Genomic DNA, 26,019 nt, shown 5'->3' on the forward strand with positions numbered 1-26,019 from the left:
ATAAAATAAAAGTATTAAAGAACACTTTGACACTATTTCCAGCTTTATAGTATTTATTTTCGGGTTGGCCCCTTTTTAAGCCTGAATTGACCTGCCTATAACATTAGTGCTCAATCCTGGGCCCACTCCATCCTGTCCGCTGTGCGTTGGGTGTTTTATTCGACCATGTAAGCAACCAGGCCGTACCTTACCTTGTTTACATCAGTGCTCCCAACATATCCAGCCAGTGTTGTCATTATTACCTGGACACATCAGTTCATAACATGTTAACAGCTTATTCGGCAATATGTCACTTACATGATGCAAGCGCATGTTTGAGCACCCATGTGGACGCACCCTTGCATGCATAATGGTGCGTTCACACTGGAGTAAAGCATGTCACATACATACGTCAGCAACTTTATCACATCCATATCTCAAACAGGTCGAAATCAAGTTAATGACTCCAAGTGAAGAATGAATCTTGGACAAATACAGGACAATCGTATGAAGCAATGATTGGAGCTATCAATAAGTTGATGGCTTGTATTCAACTTATTTGTGATGTGTGTGATGAGTTGCTGACTCGTACATATGACATGCTTTAGTGCAGTGTGGACGCAGCCTAACAGTAACATATGTCATGAGAAGGTTACTTAACTTCAGCAAGATCTTGAACTGACAAACATTCTTGTGCAAAAACAGTCCACCCTGGTTGGTGGGTTCTAGAGCCATTATAACTAAGAATGTCGAATATTAGCAAGCGCGTGCTGCATGGCCGAGTCTACTGATGAAGAGGAAGCAGAAAAGGATAACAAGTACTTGAAAATGACTACGAGAAAGGGAATCGAAATTGAGCTATCCAGTGCTACAGAAGGAGTAAAAATTTAAGATGGCTAACCGCTGCCGACGTGTAGACCGTACTTTCTATTGGGTGAGGTAAAGTTCGTAATAAAGATAGAAATTTTCATTGTGAAAAATCACTGGCTGAAAGACTGAATTTCAAGTAATAAGACGGTACCGTGTAACTGATAATCCGTTTCAGGTTTCACGTACTTCGCATGAAATGTCCAAACAGATAATCTGTATGGCAGTTGATGATGTATGCTTGGCAATTACTGAGGTCAATCAGAATATGCAAACGTAATTTCAAAACTTGCCTTGAACATTTTTTGTTGTATTATAAAAGGTTATTTAAAAGTAGGTCCGTGAAGTGCATCTGTTTGCTTTATAGGAAAGGTTTAAGGCTTGAGGAGGAATCACATATTAACCGTGCTAATTTAACCTACCTCCCCCACCTCCCTCTCTCTCTCTCATATATATATATATATATATATATATATATATATATATATATATATATATATATATATATATATATATATATATTTGTATATATATATATATATATATATATGTGTGTGTGTTAGAGGCTCTACAAAGGTGATTAGTAATTAATAAGTCATAATATTATATAAAGGGCAACAGACTTCGATAGGAATGTTCAACAGGCAACGTGTGTTGTGAAAAAGCTTCGATACATCAACAAGTCGATCAGCGAATATTTTGGGGGAATAGTCGGAGGATGCTGACGAACTAAAACATATCAAATCGAGGAGACGAGAGCGCGCCTGCACAAACTGACCCAGCAGTACAAGTGTCACTTGATCGTTACATCACGAAAGAATGCAAACTGAACCGTGAGAACTGTCACGCGTGTACGTTTATACACCATCAGGGCGCTAGCAAAACGAAATATATTCCAATAGTGAATGTGAAAGTTGGGCATTATCCGACGACAGAGTTAAGCATTAGTGAGTTGAGCCAGAGAGGAAAGAGAGTGAAGAGACGTTTCATTGAACATTGAACACTTTTCAGGTGCCCTGTTTGAAGACTATGTTTGGTGGAAGACAACTGAGTTTCTAACCATTTTTTTTTCTCCCGTGTATACAGGAATGCTTTTTTTTTATTCCCATTGTTTATTGGTCATCATTTTTTATTTGATTTGTGAAAATTATGATTCCTTTTCCTTCAGATGGATTCAATGTCGCCACATATAATGGAAATTCTTGACTTTTTTGAATGACACTTTTATCTCTGAGTTAATGGGGAAAATAGAGATAATCGATGGGGGATGGTGTGTGGAATTTGTTTTTTTTTTTTTTTTTTTTTTTTTTTTTTTTGTTAGGAGTGATTACACTTCATGTTGTGGGTTATTCAGATCATTTTTCTTTTTTATCACGTTTTTGGGGGGAAAATAAAGGTTCTATTTTTCTATATCTTGGAGTTTGGTTTATCCTGAATTTAATGACATTGAAAATACTAGAGGAGATGCCATTTGCAGGCTTGACTTTGAAACGACGGACTCATAATAGTTTAATCCCAATAAATCTACTCACTGTCATGACTTGTTCAATGATAGTTATCACAGCCCTGCGTCTGTTCAGAATTGCCAAATGACCTTTCCGTTACCATTCATATAAATAATGGTCAGGTGACATGAAGTAGTTACAGGCCAAGGGAACAGAACAAATTCCATGTTATCGCTCACCAAAATATGATTGCGTTCTGGTTCCAGAATTCCATCAATCTTTCAAAATCGTTCCAGAACACATCGTAACAGCTAACGGAACTTTGTTCGTAAACGCAAAATTACGTTAAGGTGCCGCCACGCTATACTAACACGTTATGAACAGACGTCGACAACTCACCACATACATACTAGTCATAAACAAGTTGAAAACATCCCAACGACAGAAAATAGAGAACGAGCCTTTGGCTCAGCGGATAATCGTATGAAGCTCTGGTTGGAACTACCAGTGAGTCGTTGATTTGTATTCAGCATGTTTGTGATATGTGTCTGTGTGTGATAAGTTACAGATGTGTGTTTGAAGGAGTTTATGACATGTTTTAATTTACTGTGGACGTACCTTAAATATTCTAAGAAGTCTATTTATTGCAATTTGACTAATGAAAAATGGATGGCGCCCCAATTGTGTCCATTTCCTATGTCATCTTTGCAACGATCGTTCTATGCTTGATGGGGAAAAGAATTATTTACCGATATTGGGATTTTTTTTTTTATCTACCTGGCGTCGGGTATCGTTCAGATGTAATATCTGCTTAACCTTGAATCCCTCTGGTAAGTTAAATATCTAACCGGAATGTGCTGTGAGATTCTCTCATATGAACAGTCACTTATCCTATAGAATAACCCAAAGTAAAATCTCTGCCCCACCCATCTTTCAGTTAAGGTTTAAATTGTGTCAATTCCAAGTCACAAAAATATGATATTCATAAAAACTTCGGTGAACTATTATCACTGATGAAAGTCCACAATAATGAGATATAAATGTATATTTCAAAAATATTGTGAGGAAGTGCCAAGTATCTCGTTACTACACTTACCAATCATAAAATAGTTACCTCACAACAGCCAGACACCTGAACCTTCATCACAAATAAAACACGACTGAATACTCTAAAGGCAACAGTGATCCCTTTAAAGCTTATCGATATTGCATAAAATCAGAGTAAGTTCATTAAAAAAGGTATGAGGTAATCTTATGGACTTAAATTAATTAAAGGGCATAACTAAATCAACTACTTGTAAAAGTCTAAGTATTTCCCTGGTTCTAACTCACTTCAATTAAATTGAAGGAAAAAGCTCAATTACCACTCTAATTTTCTACCTAAACAAAATTAAATATACTGGTGAAGAAGTAAAAAATCACTCATAAAAATTTCAAATACAAAAGTTTATTATCAAACTCAAAATTTATAAGTGAAATTCATAATCTCAAGGAAATTTACTGTTACTTGAAGATAACACAAGTTTAATTAATTCTTAAATTAATTATTAAGAAAAATTAAATCAAAATGATTTATCATAAAAATCAAGAAAATTAATTAATCAAGCAATTCAATTATTTAAGAAAATTCAAAGTGTTAATTAACAATTAAAACATAAAAATTAATTCACAAGTGTAAAACCACAACAAAACTTGAAAAGAACTTTAAGTAAATACAAATTAATTCACAAGTGTTAAATTCAATTAAATAGGCAATGATTAATTATTGAAAACATCTAAGTTAATCAAACAAATTGTGAATGCAAAACAAAACACAATGTATAAGACCACCAAAATGTGAAAAATAAGAAATGGTAACACAGAATATATATAAAAAAAAAACAGTTTCACCAAACCCCTGTAAATATGTTTTTTAAGTTGCAACTTAAAACTTGTAATAACACATTACCTTGGTACCAATTATGTTTCTGCTACAGCTAGCTCCAAAAATTCAACATAGTACTCAAAAAGGCGCCGTAACACACTTGTACAATGTCTGCTCAGATTCCACAATAAGCACTAAGCAATATTAAATACTCTAAGAAATACCAAATCTAAATTTATGAGTGACCGACCACTAAGTTTAAAATCTCTGCATTAATGTAAAAGTCCAAATCTCTCATACGGGGAGAGAGAGAGAGAATGAGGGAGATGTTATCTCCTTACGACACGGTTTCAAATCTGCGAATGAAAAAATCTCTCTTGGCTGGTAACTCGTCTAAAATGCCTGTGAAACAAAGCAGAAACGTTTTGGTGCCAGGTCTCTTTGCTAAATCGTTATAATTCTCTTTTAAAGCAGTAAATAGAGAGAAAGTGGAATTACGATCATATATAACATTTACTATTATGTGATTTAAGACAATAAAAGTCTTTTAAAATGAAAGACATGATTATAGAATTTTCTCGAATGAAATTAAGTTTTGTCATTTCCTTGAGTGACGTCACAAATCTTTTCACTTCAAATTTAAGGTACTTACGAGTCACCAAATTCTCTCTTGACAAATCAAGAGATTTAAGAGATAATTTACCAGTAATATTAGATAGTTTTCAATAAAAAAAAAACCATCTCTACTTATAAGAAATGAAAGGCATCAGACATATGCGAAACGTTTCAGGCAGAAGCCTTCTAGAACGATCTTACGAAAGATGATGCAATCTTCACATGGCTCAATTGTTTACAAAAAAAAAAAAACGAAACCATGCGACCTCGAGTGATGACAGCAATTTCCTGCTTCGAACAGGCAATGATAATCTCTCTCTCTTTTCACATTCTACATTATTCTTAACTTTTAAATTATATTATGGAAAATATCAACATACATTATTAGAGGATATTAACAACACTTCATACAGTCACTGAGGGGAAGATATGCATTGCAAAAGCAGCAGCATATAAGAATATATATTCTTCAATAAAAATTTGCATTTACATAATTGTGGCCTTTTAACCATTCCAGAGACTTATGAAACTATGAGATATAGATATTTGAATGTTGATAATATATAGGTTGTATTTAGATTCACTGGACATGCACAAATACACATTTCACAGATTCAAACACAAGTACGCAAACACACACACACACACATACACTTTAAAAGTTATATCAACCCATACCTCAAACATTTAGATAAAAAACACTTCGATAAATCCTCCCTCCGATGAGTCAGGAGCTCAGCGCCCAATGGAACTTGTCTCTCAGGAACAAATAATCCTATGAATCGTGAAAATGGACAACATTTTCCAAACAACAGATAAGTATTTAATTACGACACATGTCACTGAAAATGACCATATATTTGGGCTTACCTCCAATTTGAAACTTGAGAATTGTATCTGCTTGGCAAAGAAATTATGTCGTCGCATTCTGAAATGAACGAATCGAGCCTCATGGAGGTATCTGGCAATTATGGATACATAAATGTAAATAGCTAAACGCATTCATCAACATTTACACATAAAACAGTTTTCAGTCACATAAGATAAAGAAAGAAAACCCCATTTACATACATCAGTCATGTTTTGCTGATAAGACTTATTGTTTCCAATAATTCTTGACTTTATTTCCTCTCTCTCTCTCTCTCTCTCTCTCTCTCTCTCTCTCTCTCTCTCTCTCTCTCTCTCTCTCTCTCTCTCTCCTTTGCAAAGTTCCCCAGAGTTTCTTAGGATTCCGAGTTGCCATGTCAAATGACCAAATACTCATCAAGAATTCACTTATCGTTATTTTCTTATACTGAGGTTCATCGTCACGAATTATGTCAAGTATTTGTCAATGAACTTGAAATACCCGGCTGCCTAATGATTGGGAAAGGCAAAATGTTACAAACCCATCAGGGTTTTCAAAAGGAGCAGCTACGCAAAAAGGCTAAATAGAAAATAAGATATAAGTCAGGAATAAACTACATCAAAAAAAAGTAAACTAGAAATTATTGACGCAAGTTTGTTGTTATGAAAAATAATAATTGTATTAAAAAGGCTTTAAACGAAGTATCATATGTCGAAGTGTTAGTGAAATGGCTTTCAGAGACCCTCACCTCTAATCATTCAGGTGTTTTAGACCTCCAATTAAGGTCCTTCGAGATCTTATTATGAACATAATTTATTCCGAATAGGTTGAAAGGTCATATTTGACTTTCCCTTGATTCTCTTAAATTTTCCTATAGAGAATTTATTGGGACTTTACAACTATATAAATGTTGCACAAAAATATTTTATTTGACATTAAAAAATTGTATACATTTACAAAATATGATTTCTTTAAATTAACGATAGATGGTACTCCATTATTATTTACATATGTGTTAGAATATTTTTCTTGATGAGAAAAGTATAATTTTTAGCATTTTTGCTTGTGTTTATGCTTTCAGAAAGGGAATAAGTTCGCCATGCCACTGACTGCTGAACTCCTGGCAATAAATTTGTCTCTTGTTTTCTTTATACTGATTACGAGGAATGAATTTGATAAGTGTTTGAAGAAGAGCATTCTACATAAAATCACAGGTGCCTCTATATGATTTTTACCTTTGTGTTGCAACGAGAGTGCAAATTATAATAATAATAATTAATCGGCAATATCCACGCAGTTGCTGAAGTAGTATAAAAGACAGTATTCACGATAATGGTCATAACAGTAGTAATATTAAGAATAGCTTAAAAAAGACATTTAAAATAACAATTAGTGTACAGATTGCATATAATCAATTTCAGCCTTAGGTGTTTACAGTATTCAGGTTCAGAAGGCTAAATACGAAAATTGATTGTAGCAAAACGCGATACTGATAATATTCACAGTAATAAGGAAAGAAAGGAAATGCTAATTATAAGAATACTCGTAGAAATATAATAATGTGACAGATTCTGCAAATGACACTTTGTAAAAATTATTAAGTCATTTAAGGAACAGACGCCTCATTTTCCCATCTTTCCCACAATTTAGATCTTCTTCTTGCTTCACTGCTTAGGATGCTTTTTATGCGTGAACTGCTGCTGTTTCTCAGTCGGGTGGTCAAACTAGACATTGTTCGCCTTACAATGATTTCAAAGTTATCCAGGCGGTTTTCTATGAACATCTGTGTGGCAGAGTGGTAGTGAGGCGTGTTTGTGATGCGTCTCAGAATATCACTATGAACAAGAGTGATACGTCTCATGGTCTCTCGGGTATAGTTTCCCTACAGAACGCCCATAGATACTGTAGAAATACGAGCGGAAGAACAGCAGTTTCATGTCTCGGTGACAGAAAGCAAACCTCCTTGCATTATGTTGCCAGTTACACATAGTTTACAACACCTCTGTTATATGTCCTCCATATTTTTAAGGTCGTCCGTGATAATGTGACCCAAATACGGAAATTCGTTCACGAATTCCAGCCGGTGATTTCCAAGGAAAATTTGTGGTTCTTCAAAATGCCCAAGCGATCTCGGGACCAGTGACTTGCGCTGGGCCTTGGTTTCGTTGTATAGGATATTAAATTCCTCTGCATTTTGGCGGTAAGTGTCAATGAGTCGTTGGAAGCCGAAGGTGTAAGACAATATGTTACCCCATTTCATACATAATTGTTATGTGAAGAACCAGCAGGATAAAATGCTAATTAAATATAGAGGTGTGCTGCTTTTTTGCAGCTTCATGAAGAGTTTCACGTAGTTTACTCTATCAAATGATTTTCTCGCATCTACAAAACATAGGGAAACAGAAGAGGCTGATGATAGGTAGTAGTTCAGAAATTCTTTCAGTATGTAGATGCAGGTGTCGGTTGAGTGGTTAGCTTCAAAATCTGAACTGGTTGTCAGCTAATGAGTGATCAGTTAGGGGATTCACGGTAGGGAGTGATGGGGTAAAAGGATGTGATCTTAGCCCATTGCAAGGTCGTAACGAATGTTGCAGGTCACAATAGAATCCTGAAGTTGTGGAGACATGATGCAGTGGTCATGCCAGGTGGTTGTAATTGTGTCTGTTCTATATTGTACATAGGAAGAGGAGGGAGGGAGAAGCATTACATAGCTATCATGGAGCCCATAATTTTGACAGAAACGAGTAAGTTGGTTATGAATTGTTTTGTGGGATGAGAATTAAGGTCCCAAATTATACAAATATGATCAGCAGGAGAATTGTGAATAAAACTGTGTAATTCACCTAGGATCATGTAGTATTGATCAAAATGATTATTAATTTCCCAGGGCATATAAACATTAATTATTTGGATCTTAGAGTCCCATACTGTCACTTGAAGCCCCAGCAATCTATCACTCCTGTAGGTCATCACATTTACCATATTCTCTAATAATTTGTGCCACAGGAAAGAAAGGCCCCCTTTCGGGTGACCAGCTACAACTTGACCTGTAACTTGTATCGATGAGGTCAATTACTGAATCGCACATGACAAGGTCATTTGGCCAGAGGGGCGTTTCTTGCAATGCAATGATGCCTTTGAAGTTTTTGCAGAACATGTTTAGGAGAGGAATGTTCCTCTTAAGGCCACAAATATTCCGAGAGATTACATCTAATGCATCCATGACAATTTAGGAAGATGGGAGATGAAGGCCTCAATCATTCAGGTATATGGGGAATTAGCTAGCATGGGTGGGTAGTCACTCGCCGTGAGAGGTTGGCTGGCGCTTGCAGTAGAAGGCAATCCTGCGCCTAAACCACTGCTTGGGGTGTTGGGAAGTTCTCCCAGTGGGGGGAGGGGGTTGCTTAATACCAAGTTAGGTCATATATTGAGACTTAAATTAGGATAGAAATTCTTGCCTATTAGAATATCGAGGTGTTGAAATAGACAGGTAATCCTGTAAGCCACTTTATGTTTAATTTTGCATGGGAGTTCGTGGGAGATGAGGGGTTTGGAGCCCATGAGAAACTTGACTCTCTCTACTATGGCACATAGTTTTACTGATGAGCGTAGATTGTGGATCACAATATGACTGCTCTTCTCAGGTTTCGGGCGAGGTGATTCAAGATTGTTGCGCTTTGGTCCAGCGGGCAAACGAGAGGTTCTTTTCTTTTTTCTACTTGCTTGTGTCTGCCAGCTGCCAGACTCCTCATGATCATTCTCATCATCATCCAAGATGGGGAGTTTGTGGGGAAAGAAAGGGTCGGGAGACTCATGAGGGCTGGTGATCGTCTCTGAGGATCTGTCTTCCCCCTGAGTCACTGGTGAGGGAGAGGATTTTGGGAGTCCAACAGTGCCCTCCGGCAGGTCTATAGACAATGTGGGTGCTTCATCCAAGGGAGAGAGGGCAGTTCCCACTCGGGTATGTATGGTGACTTGCTGTACGATTGACAATGATTCCTGCTCTCCTTTGATCGCATCTCAGATCCGTGAACGATTGTTATTTGTTTCTGCAGTTTTAAGACTGTCGAGTGATTCCTGCAATCCTATGATCACGTCCCAGATCCATGAAAATTTGTCATTTGTTTCCTGATTTTTTCCGAGATTTTTCAATTTTTTCTGAGAGGGATTTTGCTGTTTGGAAGACATTTTCTGGCGTATGGTATGCTACAGGTAGGCTTAGATCAGCTGACCCCTTTGGAGGCAGATTGTAAGGGTCATCGGAGTAGATTTCTACCAAGCAGGTCCTTAGTTGCTTAGTGATATATTGCATTTTCTTATTAAAGGGCAAGTTTTTTGCAGAATGCTCCTAAAGAATGTTTTCTGGTATCAGGTCTTTGCATTTTGTATATGCGACGTTAATTTCCTCATCTGAGAAGGCTGCACTGACAGATTGTATAGCAGACTCGACAATGCAACAGTTCGATTGGTACTTTATAAAGTAAAGACAATTGTTTGCGCGTATGGAACTTCTGTGTGGGGAACAGGTACCGGTAGGTGCCAGGGTCACTTGCGCAATGGTTGGAGGTTGGTTGGACAACAATTTGCAGTAAAAGGAGGGTCAAACACTAGCACATACACTGCACTCTTTTACCTATTTCTCAGAGCCAATAGACTTCGAGTAGCTATAACTTGAAAGATTTCGAAAGCACTGGCTGGAGCAGAATGTATATTAATATATCTGAAATTTCACAACACTCTTTGACTTACACGCCAGGTATTACATAGAGATACCATTAACACATTGCCTTCTATAAAGGGTATAATCACCAAGGCGAACAACCCTTTCTTTTTGGTAAAAAAAAAAAATGCGAGAGACCACGACCACGTCCACCCCACTCTTCCATTTAGGCCGGCCACTCACGTCAGATGGAATTTGTAATGCCCGATCGAAATGGTCGGGGTTTAAGCAAGTTTGAATGTGAGTCGGGTGTTTTTTAGTCAAGTCAGATCTGATCAAGCCCGGAAGTCAAGCGGGATCGACAAACCTGACAGTTGAGGTTTGAATGAGCAACTCACGTTCCGACACGACAGTCAAATAGGGGTTTTCCAGATTAAGTCGTTCAGAACTGATAGTTTGACCGTGAGTGGTGTCTTCGACGGGGCTTGATGAACCAGAGGTTCATTTACCAAGAAACGGCTCAGAGGAGGATATCGTTCAACATGTCAGACTTTCGACAGATAAAGAGTTCTGGACAGGGCTCTTCAAGATTTATAAATCGTAGCAATGTCTGTGGAATATAAAAAGTCAAGAATATCCTGACAAACACAAAAGAAATGCAGCTTATCAATCGGTATTTGAGAAACTAAAGAAAAGTGTGGTGATGCAACGAAAGAAATGGTGAACAAGAAGATAAATAATAAATACAAGACCTTCATATCGGAAAGAATTAAGGAAAGTAGAGGCATCTAAGAAATCAGGAAGTGGTGCATAAGACGTTTCGTCCCTCAGACATGATATATATACATGTTTTCCTTATTTCTTTACATACTGAATTTTGTAAAATTTTATATAATTGCAATTTATCTTATGAGTGTAAACAAAATTAAATTACATAAAACTTTCATTCACGACAGTGATGTTGGAGAATGAAAAATGTAGCGTTTCTAGATCCTGCAGTAACGACAAGGTTTCAAAGTACCAAATTACGTAATATATACACACACACACACACACACACACACATATATATATATATATATATATATATATATATATATATATATATATATATATATGATATATGATTTAAAGGAGAACTGGAGACAATGCAATAGTAAAATCATAATGGGAGATAATGAAACCTCCCTCACGCCTTTATAATTCTCTTGTAGGTACTTGGTGCTGATTGCGAAATAGTGTAGTGTAATGACTGGTTATACAAAGATTTATTACCTTTTCACTTTTATAATTTCCTACGCTAATTTTATACACTACAAACTGTTTGGTATATTTGTAGAAGAGTCAATTATTTTGAGTTTCTAAAAGCTAGTTCATTTTTTATCAAAGATACATATATGTATACATGAGTTTTATTTATCTTTATTATGTAGTCGCTGTATATTTGTAGAAAAGTTAATTATTTTGAGTTTCTAATAGCTAGTTTATTTTTTTATCAAAGATACAAATATGTATTCATGAGTTTTATTTATCTTTATTATGTAGTCTTTGCAGAGTGTTGTCCAAATAGCTTAACATGCCTCCACCATGACTCTTCCAAGAGCTTTGTGCGATATGGCCACGCTCAATTTTATATCTCAATAAGAACAGTCAGTCGCTAAGTAGCGTAATGTGGCACTTGGCTTTTCATGGGGCGTTGTGGATTTCGTCATGCATGTGTCCTTTTGCGCGACCGTTATAATCTTCCTACATAATTGCATATTGCCTCGTCCACCCTTACGTTTATCAAAGCATTCCCTGGGAGCTACCTGTATTTCCTTTAAAAGCAATAAATGGGAGTTTTTCTTTCTTCAACAACCAATCATTAACCCAATATTCTTTTTCATGGCTTTTTTTTTTAATATACTGGCTGCAACGGCACAGTCTGAGCATTTATGGTTCATTTTCAGATATTCCCACCGCCACGTCCGAACTGTGTGGCTGCCAACTCAAAACTGACTACTATGCAGTATGCATTTCTTGGCCGTGTCCAATTGATTTTCGCTGATAAAATCCTACCAAAACATCGGATATGGGTCACATTTTGGAAATAGGTATTTGAAGCCACAGGCTAATTGGCAAAAATATGCAATAATGTCTAATGTGAATAATAAAGGCACTTACCAGAGTAAATCTAAGAAATTGAAAGGGTAACTTAGCTAAATTTAGACGCACCCAGAGAGAGACTATGTAGACGTCATTACTGAAGGCCCTCCCACTCATTGATACTCTACTGTAGTATGACGTAGTTACTAGACACTTCAGTCGTATAGCCACTTTATGAATGAAGACACACAAACAGCTACCCTATACACTTCTTCTCTCTCTCTCTCTCCTACAGTCTCTCTCTCTCTCTCTCTCTCTCTCTCTCTCTCTCTCTCTCTCTCTCTATATATATATATATATATATATATAAAATATATATATAATATATATATATTATTATATATATATAATATATATCTATATATATATATATATATATATAATATATATTATATATATATATTATATATATATTTCCTTTAAGCATAACTACATTGTAGTGCAATATGATACTCATAATTCATAGTCTAAGCACTTGGGCTATAACATGAATTTATAATCCATTAATCCAATTATTCTGCTGAACTGCATTAAAACTGAAATGTGAAATAAACTTATACAAAGATTAAAATATAAAACTATGTAAAAGCATATGTTGTTGTTTGTTTGAGATTAAGAAAGAACTTGTTCGAATCCGAGTCTTGCTCATTGAGCAGACCATAAGTAAAGAAGTTTTGTTACAAATACAGAAATCAATATTTCTACATGAGTAAAGGGAAAAAAAAGAAAATAGAGAACACACAACCAAAATCATTTTTATTCATTTTCATCATCGTCATCATCCAGGTATAGGTCTTCTATATCCTCGTCATCGTTGTCTAAGTTTATAATGATAGGTCCAACAGGCTCTTGAATGTTGTCCATTGACCAATACCCATCCTCAAAGGCTCGAGATCGTTTCACTGCAGACCCCCAAACACTTTCAGTGGCCAAAAGCTTGGCTTCCTCCAGTTTTGCCTGCAAGTCTGCCCGGGTGAATCGCTGTAAAGATGAACGCACATGACGTTTCATACACGCCCATACTTGCTCAATGGCATTGAGCTCTGGGTGGGCAGGTGGCAGACGCACCACCTCGTGGCCCCACTCTCGAATTATGTTGTCCACGATGTACTGTGGTTTTGGCCTGTTCTGTTGACATATGAGCAACAGCTCAGGTCTTGTGGCACCGTCTGGGGCAGGGATTCGGCCTGCTTTCTTGGTGGCCGTGGTAGGACACCGACACTCGTCTAATAGCTGGCTGTGATAAGGTGCGTTGTCGAGCACCAACACTGATGGTTCAGGCAGCAATGGTAGAAGCTGCGTTGTTAACCAGCGTATGAACAGCTCGCCTGTCATTTCCCCGTGGTAATCGCCACTTGTACTCTTTGCAGGATAACAAAGGAAAGAGCCTTCAATAAATCCATTTGCTGTGCCAGCTGCTACCACCACGAAGCGCTCTCCCTCGCCAGGTGGTACCTGTCGGCTATGCGTGGCACTGGTAACAGGTTGTGCGGTGTCCACCCACTCTCTGTTGTGGCTTATTCTGGTGGTGAACCACGTCTCATCGACATATACTATCTCCCTTCCATCTTCTTGATGGCGCTTCAGAGCCCGGAGAGCCCCGGTCCGTCGGCAAACCACATCAATGGACTCTTTTGCAAGATACATCTTTCGTTGAGACGTTTTATATCTGAATCCCATATCTTGCAGGAGCCGCCACACCGCTATCTCGGAGGTTGTTTCAGGGATTATGGCGGCTGTCTTCAAATCTGTCATCAGGGTTCTAACAGTAATACTTGCTTTGCAGCAAATATCTCGTGAACAAACCGACGAATGGCACCCACTCTAAAATTATCAAAGACTTGTGGTATAGGAAATACTTCGCCAGCAGACTCATGTGAGATCACTGATCTGTTACGGTGAACAATCTTCCTCACAGAAAGCGACGTGATACCCATGAAATTTGCCACACGGTCGTAGGGCCTGTGTGGACAAAGACCAGTATTTAGCCAGTGAATAAAAATTCATTATATGTTATACTTTGTTTTCTCTACGCACACGTTCATGGAAAGAAATTGATAATATTATAAGTCATAATAATCACATTAATATTCGTCACAGTTATTATCATTATTGTTGTTATTAATATAATCATCATTATTGTTATTATTCATACTTCGACATCAAGGAAGAGTATGAGTAGAATATTTAGAGATATATAAATGCTTTACATATATGAACTTAGACATATATAGTGCATACATGCACATACACATAAATTATAAATGAAGCTTTATATATAAATGTGTGTGTGTGTGTGTGTGTGTGTAAGTACAGTGTGTGTGTATATATATATATATATATATATATATATATATATATATATATATATATCTATATATATATATATATATATATATATATTATATATATATATATAAGGAGATCAGTAGAATAGGTAAATTGTTAAATATGGTTGATGAAGCTAGTCAGTGAGATAGTTTGCAGTCAAGAAAAAATCTGTCATCTCTTATTCTTATTGTGAAAATTTAGAAATACATTAATATAGACAAAATATTTTTATATCGCATTTTTTTTCCAAACTCGTCATTCAAGTATGACCCCTATAAAATTTAATTTAGGCTTCCTGTCTGAATCATTTGGTGTTTGTGCATGATCTGTTATCCACTTACCTGTTAATATTAATCATATGACGCTTGCGGTTCTTTTCTTTATTGCATACTGCAAAAACACGCAGCACGAAAGCAATCTTGCAGCCACGAGGACAATTTGCCAGGCCTGCCATAAGTGAAGCACCAGACAGCAGTCACGTAGAACAGATTGGCTTTGACATATGAATGCTCTGCTGTCCTCCTCCTGTTATCGGCGTGTTTACTATTGTGAATGGAAAGTTTACTGGGTATTACGTCTGATGTCATAGTTCACGTCACAAGTAGCCTCTCTCTGGTTGCGTCTAAATTTAGCTAAGTTACCCTTTCAATTTCTTATATTTACTCTGGTAAGTGCCTTTATTATTCACATTAGACATTACTGCATATTTTTGCCAATTAGGCTGTGGCTTCAAATACCTATTTCCAAAATGTGACCCATATCCGATGTTTTGGCAGGATTTTATCAACGAAAATCAATTGGTCACGGCCCTGAAATGCATAGTAGTGACTACTGACTACTTTGTTCAGACCGGGCATTTATTTTTTTGGAGTCTCCTCCCACTCAGTTCTCATCGTACGACCAGATCGACTGTGAGTGGCCCGCAAGTCTTGCCGTCGTCCATTCCAAAGACATTATTCCTCCCCTTAGTTCCCGCACAATTACGTACATATGAAGAATTCTGGCACATTCATCCCAGATTATGGTTGGTACCACGGTCGGAATTTACAGTCCCAACCCTCTCTGGTGTTCCTGTAATTTCTGATGGCATGAGTAGTACACTGATTATATTACAGTCTTACAACTAAAGGATTAGCCAGACATATTAACGATAAACAGATCAAACTCGGTGAAAAACTTAATCATTTTAAATGTCCTTCAAGAATATATCCTGCAACCGTTTTCTATAGACAAAATTTATCAGTACAAGCATGAACGATGCAGATTGTCAAAGTGTTATCCCATAAGCTGCAATTTTCATAAAACAAGAGACGGAATAATTAAATGAAATGGAAGCCTCCACTTTTACCGAAGCTTCAAATCTGCTATGTAAAATGTAAAGTTGTAATATCTGAACGGAATTATTCATATTTGTGGCAAGCCAGGGTAAGGAGCCTCCGCAAACTCTTGATGGCCATTTCTCGTAAGAGGGCGACTGAAAGAAATCTCCAAAAGGGAGATAAGTAATGAGGCGACTAAACCGTCTTTAATCTTCGGAAAGTTTGGACGTTTCTTTGAGGGATGTGTGCTGCTGAAATCCTTAGCGTTAGAAGGATTAAAAGATATGACAGTTCTTGGCGCATTTGGTGTGGAGCCGCTTGTTTACAAGTAAGGAATTAGATGCTAATTGCAAAGGGTTTCTCTCTCTCTCTCTCTTCTCGTCTCTCTCTTCTCTCACTCTCTCTCTCTCTCTCTCTCTCGCTCTCTCTTCTCTTCTCTCTCTCTCTCTATCTATCTCTCTCTTGTCTGTCTGTCTGTCTCTCTCTCTCACACACACACATACACACACACACAAACAAACAAAAGCCATCAAAATATTTCACAAGGGAAATAAAAACCAACCAAATTCAGATAAAAACAATAGTATAATCTTTCTCTCTCTCTCCCCCTCCCTTAACCTCTTATCAAAACGAGAAATACCTGAAGCCCAAGTGCGACCTTGATGAACTGATCACTCATTAAGGGGATAAAATCATTTTCATAACTTATTTAGCTACAAGAGCTAATGTGTTCAAGGTAGCAGCCACAAATAATGAAAATAATCTTCATAAATAAGGTCGAACGTCGTTCGCCTTCTTTTATGAACAGGTTTGTTCTTATTTCACTATTTGTATTGGGAAAAGGGACACCATAGCTTTCAATCAACTATGATTACTGTCATAGTGGTCATATTTCTTGTTAATTATTAAATGAATGTTGATTTACAAGGAACAAACCACAAAGAACATTAATATACGAATTTTACCTCAAAAAATATGCAAAATCTGAGAAAAGAAGCAGAAAAAGAGAACAACAAACAATACAAAATAACGATTCCGATATTATTTGACATGTTAATGGGTGTGCGGAAGCCTTTAGCTTCCGAGAGAAAGACACATGAAAAGCAATAAGTTGAAATCTGGCAGTAAAAGAGGCAGAATGGATCTCGGGGGAAATTTTGATGAGATCTTGGTCTTTTTATCTCTTCCTTTTCCCACCACACGATTCGTATAATCTTACATTATTGTGTTATGTCGGAGGATATAAATAATTTCTTATTTAAAGGACATTCGCTTTGGTCCTGTACTTCAAGGATACAAAATACGACGATGAATCTTAAAAGAAAAAAAAAAAACTTCCAGTTCGACGTATTGTCGGCTCTCTCTCTCTCTCTCTCTCTCTCTTTCTGTCCTTTAATTTTGCTTTGCTATCATTCTCCTCTTCACTCCAGTTTTTCTACTCCATTTTCCATGCTGTAAATTCATTCCTATTACTGAATGTCAAGAATTATTCCTGTTTCTATGCCTTCCCAAGATGCGTCTGAATATCTAATTGATGTTATAACACTTCCTAATGTTTAATTCCCCTTAAATAAGCCTCATCTTGAATGTCTTTGGTAAGCCCGAATCGGCGACGAATTGTATAATATCTGAAGAAGAATAAAACAAAAAGAAAGGCAATTGGAATACAACAGAAAGATTTTATAACAAGAGTTAGCAGCAAACCCTTCCCCTAAAACCAGGAATTACGCAGAACGCAAGAGGAGGAGAATTCCATTCAGCAAACAAAGAGAACAGGACCTCACAGCAATCAATCACTGTTATGGAAATGAATGAAAATCTATCTTTCCATCATCAAACCTGCCAATAATGCCCAATATTCACTGTCCAAATCCCAGAGGATGACGATGTTTACTAAAGGCAAGGGAGTGATTCAGGCTGTTTGATCTGGGGTTAAAGCGAGATCTTCTGACAAATGCAAAGTTCTGCAACTTGTCATGCTCTTGAGATACAGTAAATATTTCCACTTTTATTGCCAGGAATTGCCAAGGATTACGTTAGCATAAGACTGATCTCTTGCTGAGAGGTGGTGCTTTCGTTTACTTTTAAAGGTAACTATACAAAAGCAATAGAGTCGTCACAAAAAAACTCTAGGTTGCTTTTAGAAAAACAAGGACGAATCCACACGAATTTCGAGGGACATTTTTTTTGTGCCTATCATTATTTTATCACCTCCTTTTGCCAAAAAAAAATCTACAGGAAACTGGTTATAACTCCCATAAGTCGTCATTACATTAATTAACCTTATCATTCTTTCAGATAAGAATCTGGTCCATTATCTTTTGTATACAGCTCTCAACTATAGTATCGAGATCATTCTCTTAAAACATGAATTCGCTTGCGAGTTCTATGAAAGTACTGCACAGGACTACGTACAGCTTAATGACAGAGGCATCCGTCCTGTCTTGTCTGTCGCCTTGTGAGCTGTGCTATAGTTCATATGCCAGACAGCAGACTATTGCTAATGCCATTGAAAAGCCACCAGAGAGAACAAGAAAGTGAGGAGAAAACATTAGTTTCCCTTTCCATTCCCCCATCGATATTCCGCTGATGTATCAAGCTAATATTTTTGCCTGGCAATGCTTCTTTCTCTTTGTGACTCAGGAGAAAAAGAATAGATTTTAAAGCTGCAGAAGTCTTGGAGAAGTGTCTCGCCGAGAGAGAGAGAGAGAGAGAGAGAGAGAGAGAGAGAGAGAGAGAGAGAGATCCTCTTTGGTTTCATCGTCTTGATTTTGCGTCAAGCACTTAATTTTGAAATCGTAGCGAAATAGTTCATATTGATTAGTATGTCATGTTGCAGCTGCACAATTATAATTATGCATATATTCATGTCATGGTAATTGCTTTATAGCGAAGAAACATATACTAAAGGAAAGGAAAATGTATCTTTTTCGAGTAGGTCTGCAGCAAGGAGATATTCCCGCATGTGTTTGGGGGTGTCTTTTCTCATGATTGTTTGAGAATACTCTGTTGTTTTGTGGCACTCCAGCACACGGCCGTCATTAGAAATGCACCGCTTTGAATATGACGTAATATTTCGTCAAGAGCCTTCTAAAAAGTTCCTTTGGAGGGATGGAGACGTTCGCTGGTTAGCTTACCTTTCACAGCCCTGCCCCAAGATCAACATATATATATATATATATATATATATATATATATATATATATATATATATATATATATATATATATATATATATATATATATATATATATATATATAATATATATATATATATATATATATATATATATATATATATATATATATATATATATATATATATATATATATATACAGGACTGAGGAAGTAAAGAGGATCAGATCATCAGAGAAGAGAAGAGAGGAGGAACAGAGATAAGAGAAGGAAGAGACGTATGATAGGAGAGGAAGAGGACACACAAGATAGAATAGGAATGGAAACAAGAAAGTAAAGTCCATAGTTCGTAGTCAAAGAGAGAGAGAGAGAAAGCTCCAATGTCAGTAAACCCTTTCTGTAAAGAAGCGTCCTGCAAGTGGTTTTGAGAAGTCACCCGCCCTTCAAGTTTCAAGACTAAGGCATTCCTTCATGCAGTACGAAGAAGATAAGAAGCCATCTGAAGTTTTTACAGTCCCCTTTGGTGAAGCCGTCGCTTCGAGCACCGATCTCAACAGCTGTAAACCTGGCCAGCAAGTATTTTACTGCTGCACTGTTTCCCCCTTTTCACATATAGTCAGATTTAATTTTGTTATGTAAATAGGAGAAACTATTCTGCATTTATCTTTGTGAATAAGCTTGTAAATAAACTTGTGCTTTGTTTGAGTTTCTTACTATATTCATATCCCGTGTTTCAATTGTTGTAGTGCCGAATATCCTTGCAAGGTCACCAACTGTTAAAGATCGGGATCCGCTCAGGTTCCTTATTACAACAAACAAAAAGGATTCAACACCAACAATTAAAACACGGGATACAAATATAGATGGTACCAGGAACTCACCCCACCACCTCTGATGACATAAAACTCTGCTATAAGGGAGGCTTCCACAGGGAATATTAAGACGAGTGCCTCATCAAGTCCATCTTTAAAGGCAACGTTAGCCCATACTATCCTAAAAAAGATTAAATTTATTGTATTCAACATGAATAAGAAAACCAGCGTACTGGTGATGAGAAATGACCCAGCCTCTCCCAAGCAGGAGCCCTTGAAGAAAACCAGTGTAGTCAAACAATACAAATGCTCCATCCAAGAGTGCCTTGGCTCTTATATTGGTATGACTACTATGCACTTCTCCAAGAGGATTTCTTGCCATGACCGGGAAGGTGCCATCTGTAATCGCACCAGGACTGCCCATAACCTGAGAGTAAAAAGGAGTGAACGTATCCCTAACATAAAGATAATAGATCAAATGACTGACCATCGCTGCCTATGCCTCCTTGGAAGAAGTACACATCAGGAGAAAGAACCCTAGTCTTATTACCACACAGGAGACTCTCCTCTCACTGTTGGCACGAAGGGCGACGCCCACCGGCATCCCTTGAGCAAACCAGTCAGAAGTGTCCTTCCACCTGCAGGCAGGAACCCTCCCAATACTGTATGTGTTGGTAAACTCCTTAACCTTAAGTGGAGGGGCAAGGACACAACTTAAATGTAGGTTCTAAATGTCTATTGTAGAAATATATACAAGATCCAGTGGACAACGAGCAGCCAGCTAAACAAACAGACAGACGAGACGAGACTGCCTCACGAAGGCAATAATTACAATGTTGCCAATACTTAAATGTTGCCATATCATATTACTGGACTTAACATGGGATACTCTAATGGCGCGCAACATGTGAAATAATGTTTGAACATAATAATACTGGTACATGTGAAATGCGTCTTTTTCATGTACCTACACCTCCCTCCCCCTCACGCTCGTAGTGCATTCTCGAGCGGACTCCTTTTCCATGAGTCTTTGGGAACGACGTGGGTTTACTGGAGGAACACTGACTAAGGACTCTCTTTCTAGGTCCTGGCTAGGGGCCACAGGGACAGGGAGAAAGGGGTCACTATTAGTGGGTGGCACCAGGCGAAGAAAACGACGATTACGCCACCACACACGACCACTAGGGAGACGAATTTGATAGTCTCTTGACCTTCCATGACCCATGACAGTGCCAACTTTGTCCCAACGATGAGAGGTCGGGTCTTGAATCCGAACTTGCTGTCCGACGCTCAACGTGGGTAAGGGGTGGGCATGCTTGTCGTACTTGGTCTTTACCTGCTTGTAACGAGCGGCAGCACGGCGGTCACAATCTTCGGTCTTGACTGCACTCCTTGGAGAATGCTTGAGGGTGGGCAGGGATACATGACCTGAGAGGACAGCCATACAGGATCTGGGCAGGAGAGCGTCCAGTAAAGTTAGGAGTATTTCTGAGCTCCAATAAGCCTCGGCCAAATGCTTCACAATCAATGTTGCCAGATGGGGCTGTTTTGAGGATGAGCTGCTTGATCGACTTCACAGCGGCTTCAGCGTGACCATTCGATTGTGGGTAGTGGGGTGAGGTTACCATGTGTCGAACTCCCCATCGCTTCATAAAATCCTTGAACTCTGCGCTGGTGAATTGGGGGCCTCCATCTGTCCTTAGGCGAAGGGGGACACCAACTTCACAGAAATAGCGGCAGAAGATCCTGATAGTATTGGAAGCGGTAGTATCGCCTTGGCAGGGTGCGACAACAGGCCATCCTGACAGGCGATCGACGACGACGAGGAAAGACTTCCCTGCAACAACAAAGAAGTCGGCTGAGACGGACTCGAAGGGTCTTGTCGGGTTGTCGTCATTCATTAGAGGTTCCTGCGGCTGAGATGGCTGCAATGTCTGACATGCCTCACAAGCTCTGACTGTGTTGGCAATATCAGAGTCAATGCCAGGCCAGAAAACTGACTGCCTTGCTCTGCGCTTGGTTGCTTCCACACCTCTGTGGCTGTCATGCAAGTGGGACAAGGTGCGACGACGGAGAGCGGCAGGAACTACAAGCCTTGCTCCATACAGGACAAGGTCACCATCGGCGTAGAGATCTTCACGTAGTTTCCAATAAGGAAGTAAGGAATTGTGAAGGTCATATCTGTTGCGAGGAAATCCTGATGTGACACAATCGAGTAGATGAGTATACGCAGGATCTGCTTTCGCTGCGTCACGAAGATCCTGAAGTATCCTGTCGGGATCCTGAGCTGGAGACTCGTCTGAAAGCGTAACGGCGTTCACAGCCATGACAGTTCGAAGATGAGCAGCGGAAGAAGCACCCGAGATCTCGTCCTCCTGTGTGGGGTGGCTGACTGTGGGGCGCGAGACAATGCATCTGGGATGCACAGCAACTTACCCGCACGCCACACAGCTGTAAAGATGTAGGGCGAGATTTTCTCCTTGAGGCGCTGGAGACGAGAGTTCTCGATGGCATCCAGCGTATAACTGTTCAGAATAGGTATGAGGGGCCGGTGATCCGTCATCAGAGTAAAATTCTGTAGGCCTGCTAAATATAGCCTACATTTAGACATTGCCCAGACAACGGCTAGCATCTCAAGCTCGATGGTGGCATATCGTGTCTCTGTGTCAGCGAGAAACCAAGAACCACACTGAACTAGACGCAGGTGTCCATTACCATGGTCCTGCAGGAGGGCATATCCAATGCCGTGGAGGCGTGAAGTGTCCGTCTGAAGAACAACAGGTAGGTCTGGGTCAAAGAGGGCGAGAACTGGTGGACTGGTGAGAGCTAACTTGACACGTTGAAATGCTTCATCATGGTCGGGGGTCCAAACAAATGTTCTCTTGGGATTCATCAGGGGACGTAAAGGTTGGGCTGCAATGGAGATGTCAGGCGTGAACTCCGCTAACTGGTTGACCAATCCCATAAACGATCTGAGGTCTGTCAGGTTAGCAGGGGTTGGGAAAAAATCCTTGATGGCACTGACTTTCTGCTTATCAGCTGAGATGCCGTCTCCTGAGAGATTGTACCCACAGAAATTCACGGAGGGTGCAGCGACCACAAATTTATCCTTGTGAGTGTGATCCCAAACTTGCGGCACCGGGTGAGCACTTCGTGGATACGATGAAGGTGTGTAGCGTAGTCTTCGTCGTGGAGGAGAAGGTCATCTAAGACCTTAACACAGTTTTGGACACCTTGAAGGGCCATATCACCTCGCAGGCAGAAGGCGTCTCCAGTAGCTGCGAAGCCCATCGGTCCTCTGCAATGTATGAACCGACCATATGGTGTAATAAAGGTGGTTAAATGCTGATCTTCTTCTGCCAGTTCCATCTGCCAGTAACCATAGAGAGCATCAGCTGTGGTGAAATAACGAGCCTTCGGGCCTACACTGCGAATAGCGGCGTAGGGTGTGGGTGAAGGATGGGCTGGACGAGAAACCTGGCTGTTCAACTTGGTCAGATCGACAGTAATTCGTACTCCTGTCCCATTCTTAGGAACGACGACGAGAGGGTGGCACCAAACTGACGGGTCATCACCAGCAGGTTTGATTATCCCTTGGGCCACCATGGAGTCAAGCTCTTCTTTGACTTGGTCCTTAAAAGCGAATGGAATCTGTCTTGGGGTGTGGATGGCAAAAGGCACTGCACCATCCTTAAGGTGGATTCTCATGGGAGGACCAGCCATAGGCTTGAGAGGAGCTGTCTTCAACTCTTCTTTCGAGACTAACACATCTTGAAACTCTTGAAGAAAGTATTCCTTTGCTGCTGAAGGTGATGTGGTCGCTGAGATGGGTAGCTCCTTGACTCTATTGACGTGTTTGACTTCTAAAATAGGTTTAGGGAAATCAGGAGATATTATGGCCAGTTCCTCACAATGACCATAGGATAAAAGTGGAAATTCCACATTTTCATGCACTTGAATCCTGGCGAGACAGGATCGCTTGCCTAGTGTAAGGGTAGCTTGTAATATACCCAGAGCAGGTGACATTGGAGATCCATCCGCGGTGAACATCGCACTTTGCGGAGGCGTCTGCAAACAGCTCCTGGAGATACCCAATGTGTCAAGGTGCTGCTTTCCAATAACAGTGACATCGGCACCTGTGTCTGGTAACATTTTAATGCGAGACTTAACATCGCCAAACGACAAGAGGACACAGATAGGTTTGGGCGTCTTAGAAATGGTGCGAGGCAATCCTAGGCGACGACACCTGGTCCTTGAATCTTGCGATTTGTTGACTGAAGAGGCACCACTGTTGCTTGAAGATCTGTCCTGACGAAGATTCTTCTTATTCTCCCTACAACACTTATCGAAGTGTCCAATGCGGTGACACAGACAGCACTGGACCTTGCTGGCAGGACACTTCATGGTCCTGGACCAATGGCCAACGCGGTCGCAGCTTTTACAAGTACTGTTGGCCGCAGGGCATTTGTCTTGATCATGCTGATGAGCACAGTACTGGCACCAAGTTGCTGGGTTCGAGGGTTTCGGCGAAGGTGGATGCTTTCCGCTTGACTTCTTGCTTCTCTTGTAGGCCGAAACAGCACACAGCTGATTAGTTGGGGCACGTATGGCAGAAGTTGCAGTTTTAGCCGCCTCATACGACCGACAGGTGGTGATGAAATCTTGCAAAGAAGAATTGACATCCAAGGCGATCAACTTCTGAACCAAGTCCGCGTCTCGAATGCCCATCAAGATAATCATTTTCAGCTGGGTCTCTTCACATGCGACGGCGGTACCTGGGCATAAATCAACTTCTTCCGCAAGGCGTCGAAGTTTCACATAGAAATCAGCGAGATTATCCTTCTGATTGCTTGCAGCTAAGTAACTCTCTTCGGCGAAGTACTTCATTCCTTAAACCCTTTATATGTGACTGTAAGGCGTCCAGGACTTCATCTACAGGCTTATCTGTAGAGGGAGATATTTGAAGTGTGTGTTCTAAAACATGCTGCGTTTCCAGGGTTAAACACATCCTCATCTGGATCATTTGCTTTTCCCGTGGAAGCTTAGAAAGATCCACCATGACAGCATAGTCATCCCACCGACATCTCCATTCCCTGAACATCTGGAATGTTGCATCTGCCTTCAGTGGGGGTGGCGTTTGCGCGGTTGCTTTCTGTGGTGGTGGAAGGGAGGGTTGACTGGAGTTCGAAACCACCTCTGTGCCAGGTGTAAGGGTACCTAAACGAGAATGGATGATTGGTGCAAGAGTTTGAATGAGGGCAGTAAACCTTGCATTCTCCTCTTCTCTTCTAAGATCATCTTCTCTAAGGCGAATTGCTTCTTGTTCCCTTCTTCTTTCTTCTTCACGTTGTCTGTCTTGTCTTCTTGTTTCATCTTCCCTTCTTCTTCTCTCATCCTCATACAAGCGCGATTCCTCTAAAAACTTAATCAAAATGAGGAAATCTGTCCCAGTAGCTTGAGAGGTAGATGGGCAGGGACGTGCAGAGGGGGGGTGCTAGGGGTGCCCAAGCACCTGCCCCTTTTGCTACTGTATTAAAAGTGCCCTTTTGAGAGGGATGTATTATAGGCCCGCCGCCTATCGTGTCAATGATGATGATGATAATAATAATAATAAACTAATAATAATAATAACTAATAATAATAATAATATTATTAATTATTATTATTATTTTGTTATTATATTTAAATATAATATAATATAATAATAATAATAATAATAATAATAATCATAAGCTAAATAATAATAATAATAATAATCTAATAAAATAATAATAATAATAAACAGGAGTTTGTAGAAATGGGTATTATATCTTGGCACACTGGGTCACCAAAGATCAGCTATGTCTCACTGTCTCGTAACACTGGGGCCAAGGCAAGCTCAGCTGAGCTAGACTTACAACAGGCCAGTTAAGCTTTCCTAGTTATTTTAACTCGAATAGCCTCTGTATTAAGGTTTTGACTCCTTTTTTGGCTATAAAAAGTGTAAATAACAAAAAGAG

The 26,019-nt window shown here is 39.2% G+C and overlaps 1 protein-coding gene across 1 annotated transcript; it reads right to left on the reverse strand.

Annotated features, from left to right (window-relative positions):
* Positions 1-23,098: 23,098 nt before the first annotated feature.
* LOC135199066 (uncharacterized) lies at positions 23,099-24,907 on the reverse strand. Its single transcript, XM_064226980.1, has 2 exons — positions 24,031-24,907; positions 23,099-23,883 (listed from the first exon to the last, which is right to left on the reverse strand). The coding sequence occupies exons 1-2, from the start codon at positions 24,905-24,907 to the stop codon at positions 23,099-23,101; spliced, it is 1,662 nt and encodes a 553-aa protein (XP_064083050.1).
* Positions 24,908-26,019: the final 1,112 nt, after the last annotated feature.

Source organism: Macrobrachium nipponense, chromosome 25 (genome assembly GCF_015104395.2).
Source record: "Macrobrachium nipponense isolate FS-2020 chromosome 25, ASM1510439v2, whole genome shotgun sequence".
NCBI lineage: Eukaryota > Metazoa > Arthropoda > Malacostraca > Decapoda > Palaemonidae > Macrobrachium > Macrobrachium nipponense.